The following is an 11,141-nucleotide window of genomic DNA, read 5'->3' as shown; positions in this document are numbered from 1 at the left end:
CTGCTCTGGTCCCGTCCAGCCTGACAATTCTGTGATCCACAGAACGGCAGAATTGTAGAATCGCAGAGTGACAGCAAGGTTCAGGCTGGGACCGCAGTGGCTCATCTGCTCCAGCCTCCCTGCTCCAGCAGGGTCGCCCCAGAGCACGAGGCACAGGATGGCATCCAGACGGCTCAGGAACATCGCCCGGGAGGGAGACTGTGGGACACGAACGCTGCCCTCAGGCCCGCGGGACACTCCCGCAAGAGGCATCCTCATCTCACACCTCCCAGCCTCCCCCTGCGATGCAGCCCTGGCACGGCCGCAGAGGCTGTTCCGCCCGGTAGGGCCACCGCTGGCCGGGACAGCCCTAGCCGGACCGCGCGGTGGAACCTCCCCCAGGACGCCGGCACCCGCCCGCCCTCAGCGCCCACGAGCCTCGCTCCTCCTCCCGGCCGCGAGCCGCTGCTCTCGCGATAGCGGGCGGCGGGCGGCGCGCGGGGCGGAGGGGGGCGGTGCCGCGGCGGCCGCGCTCGCTGACAGGCGGCGGGAGCGGGAGCGCGCGGCATGTCCGCGCCCGCGCGCCCCGCGCGCAGGTGCCCGCGGCCGCCCCGCCGCCCCGGCGCTGCCTGACCGCCGCCCGCCATGGGGCCCCGGCCGTGCTGCCGCCGCCGCTGAGGAGGAGGAAGAGGGGAGGAGGAGAAGAAGCCGCCGCGATGAGGAAGGGCCGCTCTCGGGGGGACAAAGCGGCGCCGCCGCCGCCGGCGCGGAGGGAGCCCGGGCGGGCGGTGTCCGGCACCGCGGCGGAGCGCAGAGCCGCCCTGCTAGGGGGCGGCGGCAGGAAGGAGCCGGAGGATGCTCGGGCCGCGGGGGCGGCGGAACGGGTAAAGCCGGGGCGCGGGGCGGGGGTCGCCGTTGTTATGGAGACGCGCCCCGCGTGGCGGGGCCGGTCCGCGCCCGCCCCGGGCCGGGACCGCGGCGCTCCGGTGGGGGAGAGCGGCGGGGGCCGCGGGGCGTGAGCGGCGGCGCCCGGTGCGGCGCCGAGCATCCTCGCGTGCTCCGTGCGCTCCTGCAGGTAGATGCCCCCAGAAGAGCGAAGGGTGGGAGCGGTGGCGTGTCCGTGTCGGTGCTGACGGCGTGGCGTGAGTGAGTGAGTGAGTGCTGCGGGAGCCGCGGTGCCGGGAGTCTGCCCGCGTGCCGCGGAAGGAGGGGGAGGATGCAGTGAAGTCCGGGTGTGTGCTGTGTGCTGGCTGGTGTTACTAATCGCAGAGTACATCTTTCTAGTAACCCTCTGTGGGTCACTCCCAATCGCGATGATAATTGTGATGCATTTTCCAGCATTTTAGGTCTTAATTCCAGAAGTGGTTTGTTTAGGAAACGTACCGTACCTTTGCAGAGACTTGAAAATGCACTGGCTTGTTACATGTGAGAGTGTGTAAGTTCAGTATGTCCACTTTCAGGTCTTTCATACCCACAAAAATAGGATCTACTGATTAGTGTTTATGATTACAAGGACAAGAGACCAAAGAGATACTAAATCAAGTTTAGGATCATCAGCACTTTGGTAGTCCTAGTTTTAGAAGAGATAAAAATGAGAGATGACACTTCGCAGTGGAAAAATGTAGGTGACAACTAATGCTATTTTTTTGTTTATTTGAAGAGGAGAAAGTATCACAAGTAAGAAGATTCCTGGGATGCAGTAATTCATTGCCACGTTTTACCATTTTTTAGAGCAAAGAGAAAACCTAGGGTCTTTGTCAAAAAGGTGTTATAAGTTTACGTCATTGTTGCAGATGTACATGTTTACGCTGTTTAAAAAATAATTTCTTAGGTTTTTTTCCTAGAAAAGCTGCATTACACTGCCTTCAATTATGGGAGCCTTGGATTTTGGCTTTGACTGGTGGATATCTCTTGAATACAGATTTATCAGACTGGGTCCTTGAAGAGAAGAACTCTATTATTTTATTCTCTAGTGCTTTGTTAAGCCAGGTGGTTAAGAGGGGCTGCTGCTGCTTTTGATGTTTATTCTTTCCTGAAACAACTAAGAAATGCTATAGTCTTCATTTGGGGAAAAAAAATCTAAAATCATAAGAGGTCACCTGGTATCTTCCCAGCTCTCTGTGAAATGGGCAAATTTGTAGAGCAACCAAATACAGCAGCAAGATGTTTGTTGTACTGTTTTTGATATTGACATGGAAATTGAAGGAAATTTTTTCCATTCTTGGTGCTGTGAATGAAACTTACAAATGGTGTACACAGAACATGCTATGTCTTGAATAATGTATTGAACACTTGGGCAGTTTCACTGGAACAACTCCTGTGCTGCAAACAAGGAAAGGCTGCAAATTCAGAAGTGTCAGTTTTTGAGATGCACCAGGCTTTTTAATGGGAAATAGTGCCAATTTGTGTTTAACTTGGGTGCTCTGACTAGGACCTGAAATGACTTGTAAGAACAGATCTTTGTGTGCTGGCAGGTATTCGGTGTGTTGGAGGAGGAATTTTTCAGCTAAAGTTAGGAAAGCTTCTACTCAACCATGTGTGAGATACTCCCCAAACTTCTAAGGAGAAGCTCTCATCCCCTCTCCCCTTTTGTCTTTCATTTAAGGTTTTGTAAGTGTGGTAAACAGCTACAAATAAATGGGTGTGTTGGACAAATGTGACAAACAGCATTTCTGTCTTTATTATCAATAATTCAGTGTTTATTTAAATGTTGGTAATTGGTAGTGTGGGTGTGGTAAAAAAGGCCTTCTGAGATGCAAAAGACAGTGAGATACTCCATTTTCACTGATCCAGCTTGTAGCTTGACAAGTATTTCCTTTGGGGCCCTTCTGATTTAAGTAGCCCAGTTGTTCCCAAGTCTGTAATGTGCCCTCAGCAGTGCCAGTGCAACAGTATGCACAGCTGCCCAAACCATTCTGGATTAAATGCAGATCTCTTTGTTTGCCATACATTTGCACAAGTTTGTGGCTGGGAGAGGCTGAGCTGCTCCAGTGTTGAAAAAAATCCTTATCAAACTGTGACTGCAGCAGTTAATCACTGTACTGACCTTAAGGCCTTTGAAAATCTGGTCCTTTGCTCTGCTCGTAGTTCCAGTGTGCACACGATGAATGTTCTTGCTTTCTCGTGTGTTATGCAAGAATTAAGAATGACTGTACTTGGGCACATTAAAGATCCCTCTCGCCCAGTATCCTGCCTCTCCCAGCTGCCAAGAACAGATGCTTGGAGAAGAGTACAGTGTATATTGAGGAAATGCCTCTCCCAGCCTCCAGTAATTTGTGGCTCATAGGTTTCCTGAACCAGAGGTGATATTTGTTTTTAGAGCCCCCAGTGGGTTTTTTCTTCTATGAATTTGTCCAATTAGTGTTTGAAGCCATGTATGCTTGTAGCATCCACAGCATCCTGTGGCTGAGTTGTAGGGTTTAAATACATTTTGTGCGGAAAAAACACTTATTTTTGTTTGCTTTTAAACTTTCTGCTTGCTTGGTTTTTCATGCCTTGCTGGTTCCTTCTTGTATTGGAAGAGGCAGTGGAAAGGAGAATCCATGTTATTCTGTGTGCCTTATGGGCTGATGACTTTTTCTTCTATTTACCATCCCTTGCTTGTGACATTTCCAGAGGCATTTCAGAAAGAAGTTACTCTACCCCTTTCATTGTCCTTGCTGTCTTCTTTGCACCTTTTGCAGGTATGTTTCTGAGTGGAGACAGTGATGCAGGAATCCAAGGAACAGGGCTGGGTTACAATACCCAGGACCAGCTACAGTATTTCAGCATATGCCACCCAGTAAACTTACATGGCATATTAGATTTCATTCTTTAATCTTCTGCATGCTTTTTCTAGACCATCTTTAAGCATTGAGTTAGCACTTCTGTGGAACTATGATAACTCCAGTCACTCTTTTAAGTGGTAATAACCAGTTCAGAACTTCTGACTGTGTACATATTTTTTTAATACTATGCATCATTTTACATTTACCTGCTATTTTACCAGCCCACTTAAACAATATCATTAAAGTCTTCTTCAGATCTTTGGTCATTGCTTTTGCAATCTTCAATAACTTTAAGCACTGTCAGCAACCTCTGTCACACAAGTGTCAAACTTCTTTGCTAGATTTTGCCTTAAAATATGGAAGGTGTTGATCCCAGAAGAGATCCTTGTGAGACTCCAGTGGTGATCCTTCTTTTTTGGGAAAAAGGCCAACTTAAGTAAGTTGCTCCAACTTACTTCCTGTTCATCAGTCATTAATTCATGACTGAATTGTCCTTCTTACTCTGTGACATTTTAGTTTCATTGAGTGAGGGCATCTTTGTCAAACACAGCCCACTTGGATTTCAGTAAAGGATCACCTTAATCATTGTATGATTGCTGACTGCACTGGGGGAGAAAAATGGGAAGTTGAGGTGAAAGTGATTGTTGTTCATGAGTGACAGTCACCCTCATCCAGAGGCACATTTGAAGCACTAGGCTGTTTCCATATCATGCTGACATAATTAATTTTAGTGATATTTATAGTGAAAGATTTGACATGGATCATAGCCAATGTTTGTTAGAATTGCTTGTAGTAGCATTTTTTTCTTCAGGTAGAAGACAAAGTCCTCGTAGAAAGGATTCTTCTGTTTCTAGAAGAGATGGGTGTAGAGGTTGTGATGGAATTATACAAGACCATGGTTGGTCTGCAGGGGGTAGGTAGCAAACAGCAACTTGCTGTGTCCTCTGGTATCAAGTGATGACTCAGGCTTTGCAAGAGGTGGATTTTATGCTCAAGGTAATACATGTACTTTTTATTTTTCTTCCCAAGGGACATCATAGATGCAAAGGAGGAGATTAAGAGTGAACATTATTTATTAGGTAGGCTGGATCCACCTGAGGAAAACACCCGAAATCAGCTAAAATCCAGGAGAACGTTGGAATGGGGCAAATGCATGGTGCTTGCTTTTACTTGACTGTGTGGAATGTCTTTGTTATTTTTTTCCATGAGGAGTGGGAGCTAATGTGTCCCTAACAAATCTAAATGCTGTCTTCCTCTGAAAGCAGAGGGATGATAAACAGGTGTGAGGAAAACTGAAGTATTGTCGCAGGTCTAGTGGGATGGAGGTTGAGAGAAAGTAAAAATAGATAATTCTAAGCACTGAACATCACTGAATGACATTTTCTGCTCTAAAGGCATGCAGAGTACTAGGGAGTGCAACCCAGGGGCGCTTGCTTGGATATGCGACAAGGTGAGGGAACAGAAACAGACCCCATCACTTCTGACAAGCTTCCCACTCTTGCTGTGGGTGGCCAGGTGTGCCACCAATTTCTGCTTGGATACAAACTATTTCCTGAGCTTTTAACAAGCTAACTGACTTTCAATCAATTCATTTTACAATAACTGTATTTTTGTTACTCTCGGAGAGTAACAAAAATATTCCTTCCCCCCCCCCCCCACCTGTCTTTGAAACATTGTAGATCTTTCTGTCCCAAAGCCAAAAAGGAGCTCTGAGGTTATCCAGTGTGCTGTCTGTAGAGCTTTCCTGAAAGATAAATTAAAACGTCTCTCTTAGAAACTGATCTTATCTTTGCATTAGATCATGGTGTGTTTGTCACCTTTCTGAAAGCTCTGCCAATGTTTAATTATTCCTGCCGTTAGAAAACTAAACGACATCTTACTTCAACGCTTGTTTTGTCTAATGGCCAACTTTCAGCTGTGGAATATGCTTGTGCTAGCACAGGCAGTAAAAATTCTCTACTATCTGATCTCTTTTCCATGTAGAAGTATTTGAAATGTAAAATTGAGCTTTGGTTGGAACAGAAGACACTGAGTTCTTTTGCTTCTAGAACTCTGTGCATTTCCCTCTTGATTCTTCTTGGAGTGTTTGCCAAACCCAGGTAATACTCTGGCAGCAGCCTGGAATAGTGTGATTGCAGACAAGCTTCCTCCTTCACTACTTTTGGATACTTGTCTTTTTGCAATTTTGGGGATTGCATTACCACAGTTGGGTGTGTCATATCAGAGAGGGTTTTGTAACATTATGCATATGTGGATATTTCTCCTCCATCTATGAGTAAAATCATGCAAATTTGTCCAATACTACTTGTAAACGATAGATTACAAAGCTTATTACTCCTTTCATGTTGTCATTACATTTTGATTCTTTTTTTTTCTTGGAAGGAATAGCAAAGGATCTTTTCCACTGACTTCTCACCCTGTTCTTTTTTGGAAAGCAGTCAGTGACCAGCAGGGAGAAACTGGCCAAACCCCAGAGTGCTACTCAGATTTATTTTGTCTCCACAACTGCAGAGAAGCTGTTACCATGCTTTCCTTGCTGCGTGGCAAGCCTGGAAACTGAAGAGATCTTTCTTTTTTCCTAATTAGAACTTCTGTACTTCAAATATACTAAGTGTTTTCTTTTCTTTTCCCTCTAGGTGACATCAGTGCTAGTAAAGGCAGTACCCCTGTTTTGGTGAGCTCTGTATGTAGACTGCAGAACAGTTTGGTGTTCTTTGGTTATTTCTACCATGAGTCTTCCCTTTTGATTGACAAGTGAAGAATAAAGTTTTTGGAGTTCAGCTGGCACTTTGCTTCTCAGTTTTCTCTACAGCTCTGACTCTCAGGTTGCTGATCACAGCTCTGCAGCTCTCCCAGTCATGGACCCTGTGGGTGACAGTTCACAACACTCAAAGCTGTTCTTTATAACTTAATGTCAAAACCTACAGGCTGGGATGAAACTTAATCTGAAGAAGATGGAGGTTTATTTTCAAAATTCAAGCACATCAGCCAAATCAAATGGACTTACTGTTAGTCATGCAGATTGCAATCTAGTGTTGTTTTTACTGTTCACATATTCTATAAAAACAAGTATAGCTTAATCATAGCCAAATATATTCTGTAAACATCATTGCCCCTTTTATTAAAGGAGGGATGGAGTGCTGCTAACTTCTAGAACTTCAGGAACCATCTGTTTAAATAAATGCTTATTACCACCCATTCTGTGAAATTGTTTAGGGTTGATTTTAGGGTAGTTCTGACCTATGTCTGGTTTGTCAAGGCAGCTAAAGAAATTTCCCAAGGAGGACATTGGTAAAGACTCCTGAATTACAAGTTGTGATTGTAACTTTCCAGTAAAATCTCAGTTACTCTTTGCAGACCTCAAACTTCCTTTTCTCATCTTCTTTTTTTGCTGTTTAGCTCTTTTTGTTATGGCAGGAAGAAAGCAAAAAAAAAAAAAAAAAGTGCTGTTTTCTAATAAAAAGCTCAGTTCTAGCCTTTGGAGCCTCTAATATGGTTAACCAGGTCCAGAGTGCATGGCTGGCTGGCAGGCATTCTTACTTGTTCTCAGACTTTCTTTTCTGAAGTTTATTCCCTTTTCTATGGAGAAATAAAGGTAGTCAAGAGGCCAGGGTATAGCTGTTAAGGAATCAGATGTTCTCTTGTGACGTGTGGTTCTATCTTTGTTTTCTTCTTGGTCCTTACTCTGAGGAGGCAGGAAAACAGAAAGAACAAAGCTGTCAGTGCCCCACAAGTGTGTCTCACTGCTTGCCATAAGCTGATTCTTGTTGATGCCAGAGCAGCTTCTACCTGACTTCTTCATTAGCCCCAGTTTTGCCTTTCTGTGACCTCATCAAACAGAGATGGCAGCTCCAGGCGAGCTCTTCCTCTGAGGTCACTTGTGTGTTCATATCAATGTTTAAAAATATGGGGTGCTGAAAAAGTGACTGAGAGAAAGAGTCATCTAAAAGCAGGCCAAGGGGAATAGAATCAAGGGATCAATTCTGTAATGTGCTTGTTAGATAATAACAGAATTGAGCCAAAAGAGAAATCCAGATGCAGACAAAAGGGATGTGGAGTCAAGTGACCAATTCTGCAATGGGCTTGTTGGGTAAGAGCAAAATGGCACCAGAGGGCTGATGGCACTTCTTTGGCCTGAGAAAATGGAATCATCACTTCTCTCAAAGTTGAGTATTAATGGACAAATTTCTGTTGTGTAAATCAATATCTAGGTAGGCATTGCATCAGCAGCTTAGATGATTCAGCTTGCTCATGTGAGATTTCGATTTTCTGTCACAAGTGAAGAGTAAGAGCAAATATTGTATTAGCCACATTAATTTCATATTTTACATATTAGAATAGCTAAGCAGGCAGTGGAAAGATGCAGTACACTGCATTTCTTGTCCAAAAGCAGAATAGAAGTGAAGGAGCCAAGAGAATTCTTCTGTCAGAAGTGCTAGGGTTTGGTGTGGCACTGCTTTTCTTTAGAATAATTATTAGCCTTAAGGGGGAAGCTGCTGCTGCTTACTGTTTGTTACAGAGCACTTGAGGATAACAGTGGGGTGCTGTCCAAGGCTAGAATTAGGCAGCTGTAAAGCATTCAAAGATTTTTTTTTTTTTTGGATATATTCCTGACTGGATGCTTTGGGAAACCAAGTAGTATATCCAAGTGTTATTGTGTTGGAGGAATGGCTATGTGTTATTGACTTCACACCTAGCAGTTGACTTCTTGAGCAAGCTCACCTACTTTCTTGCAGCCCAGAATGTAAATGTTGTCCTGCCTGTCAAGGTAGTTCTTAAGAGCCTTTAGAAGGGGCAGTTCTTCATTTTGCTTTGATAGATACTTTTTATTACCCATGTTGCCTGCCATAAGCCAACACAGCTTTAGTGCTATAAGAAAGACAGTGGATTATTGTAGATATGATGATAGGCATTTATTTAAAATTAAAGTTTTTCTAAGTCTTATTTAATTCCTATTCATGGAAGCTGAGTAGCTGAAGCTAACGAAGCAGTGAAGACCACCAGGCTGGTGAATTATTTGATACTAAACCAAAATGCTTTATCCCTCAGCAAGACTTTGTTCCTCAAGAACCACAATAGATAAATGGACAGGTCATGTAGAGTCTCAGTGATTTCATTTCCACATCAAATAATGATGTGCTGTGGTTAGTGTATTTTTGTAGTGATGTAGTACTGTTTGAAGCCTGGTGAAAATGCTGCTCTTTGAAGGAAGAAGCATGAACACTCAAAAGACTACCTTTGAAACCAGATTTAGAACTTTTTAATTTGCTCTTCCTCTAAGCTGTGTCTTTTGTGAGTTTTTTATTTAACTTACAGTTAGGTTCCATGAACCCCAAATCTATTAATCTGTCAGAAGTTATTTTCAAATGTTCTGTTATAAATACATGTTACAGTGCAGTGAGGGAAGAGGGTTCAAGACTGATGGCTTGGTCTTGCAATAATTTGGAAGTCTAGCTTTTAATTTTTTTACTATTTGAAATTTGTCTAATGTTAATGGAGTCTATTACGTACATGGAAAACAGGATGATGCTGTATTTCTTTCCAGGAAAAAATACTGTCTTTGCTATTGGAGCTGCATCATAAATATTTTCACTTTTTGTTATACATATAGTAAACATTTTTACCAATAAAACATGTTTTAAAACTTTTTAGTTGGTCTGGATTTTTATGAATGTAAAAGCAAGACAGCAATTCAAAACATTCCATGTACATGTTTAAATTTCCAGAAGCAGATGGAACTGTTGAGGGTGGGCTCTGGGGAGTGTAAGAATTTTTGAAATGTAATTTCTGATTTAGTTTCAGTCCACACACGTCTTCATGAGCTGTCTATATAGGAAGATTTTCTCTAATGATTTTTGTTATAAGGTGTGAGAAGTAATCCACCATAAACATTCTCAGCTGTTTGTAGCCAAAATAAGTTGATTAGTTAATTGATTGATACTTGGCAAATTTTTGTCTTGGCATTTACTGAGTCATGCTGTGTTCTGAAACTCTTGTAGGTGTTTGACATATCAGCTAATTCAGCTAATGCTAAAAATGCTTAACAAGAGTTATAATAAGAAGCTGATTTTCAGTGCACTTCTAGAATGCACCTTCCACTATCTGCTCATTGTCCAAACACCCAGCAATCCATTCAGGACAGATTTCCAGTGATGTTTTTGCTTCTAAGGGGCTCATTCAGCTGGTCCTAACTTCTTGCAGTGGCTGTGAGCTGTCTTGTGGAAATTGGCTGGATATACCCTGTGTGTATTTATCCCTTGGATATGTTAGCTAGTAGCACAACAGGATTGAAAACCAATAATAGATTGTGTAGGTCCTGCCATCCCTGTTGAATTTCCCCTATGGGATTTGATGGAAGAGTTCACAGAGCAGATTGTCTTTCAGGATGGAAGAGACAGTACAGAAAGGTTAAAGTAGTAAACAAATGCTGGCCTGCAGCATTCAGAAGGCAGTTTTGCTAAAGACTAAAATTATGTGTGCAGTTAGACCCAAACTTGAGACACTTTGTTGTACTTTGTTAATCCAAACAAACAAAAACTACGTGGAAAAGGTACATCCACCAAGGAGTGAGGGAGGTTCAGTTGTGGGATGAAAACTTGAGAAAACATTTCAGCTGCATTTCAGGAAGCTTGAAGACTTCTATGAAATGCAAGACTTGTCAGATTGGGTAATTGATGCTCAAGCCTGGTTTCCTTTTATCCTTTAAAAATGCAGCTGTCATATTTTGAGCTCAATAATAATGATTTAAAAACCTAGTTTTCTAATACATTAGTTTTCTTATATGCCTTTCTCTTGCTGTGTATGATAGGAACTTTGTGCTGCTGCCTCTGCAGATTGTTTTCATCCCACTCAGGGTTGTACACGTGCAGAAAGACTGCACAAACATCTGAGTTAGATTCTGTAAGTGGTTTGAGCCTAGTTCCATGTTTCCAGGAAGGCTGTCTCCCTGTGCATGTGGAGTTCTTTTGGTGGGGCCTCTTGGGATAGGACAAGAGGTAATGGTTTTAAACTGAAGGAGGGTTGATTTAGATTAGATATAAGAAGAATTTTTTACCAAGAGTGTGGTGATACACTGGAGGAGGTTGCCTAGAGAGGTGGTGGGTGCCCCTGTCTGCACTGTGGACTTGAAACAACCTGGTATAGTGAAAGGTGTCCTTGCCCATGGCAGTGGGGCTGGAACAAGATGATCCTTAAAGATCTCTTCTGACCAAAACCAATACAAAATTCGATGATTTCCAGGTATCCCAGGCGCTAAGCCAGAGATTTGCTTCTCTTTGCATTGAAGGGCATACAGCTCAGAATGATCAAACTGTGTTCCTCTGCACTCTTAAAATACCATTTGTCATTATGAAACAAGTACACAAATGACAAGACTACCTTTATCTTCTATGCAGC

General features: G+C 43.4%; 1 protein-coding gene across 2 annotated transcripts in view; it reads left to right on the top strand.

Moving 5' to 3' along the window:
* Positions 1 to 472: 472 nt before the first annotated feature.
* MAST2 (microtubule associated serine/threonine kinase 2) overlaps positions 473 to 11,141 on the top strand; it is a 186,459-nt gene continuing 175,790 nt past the window's right edge. For both annotated transcript variants that reach the window (XM_050977181.1, XM_030226303.2), the window contains exon 1: positions 473 to 863. In XM_050977181.1, the coding sequence (XP_050833138.1) occupies positions 696 to 863 (168 nt within the window). In that variant the 5' untranslated portion in view covers positions 473 to 695. The remainder of the gene's footprint in view (positions 864 to 11,141) is intronic.

The sequence above is a fragment of the Serinus canaria genome, chromosome 8, assembly GCF_022539315.1.
Source record: "Serinus canaria isolate serCan28SL12 chromosome 8, serCan2020, whole genome shotgun sequence".
In the NCBI taxonomy this organism is placed as follows: Eukaryota; Metazoa; Chordata; class Aves; order Passeriformes; family Fringillidae; genus Serinus; species Serinus canaria.
Note: the sequence above shows the minus strand (reverse complement) of the source record. Positions and strands in the feature narration are given on the sequence as shown.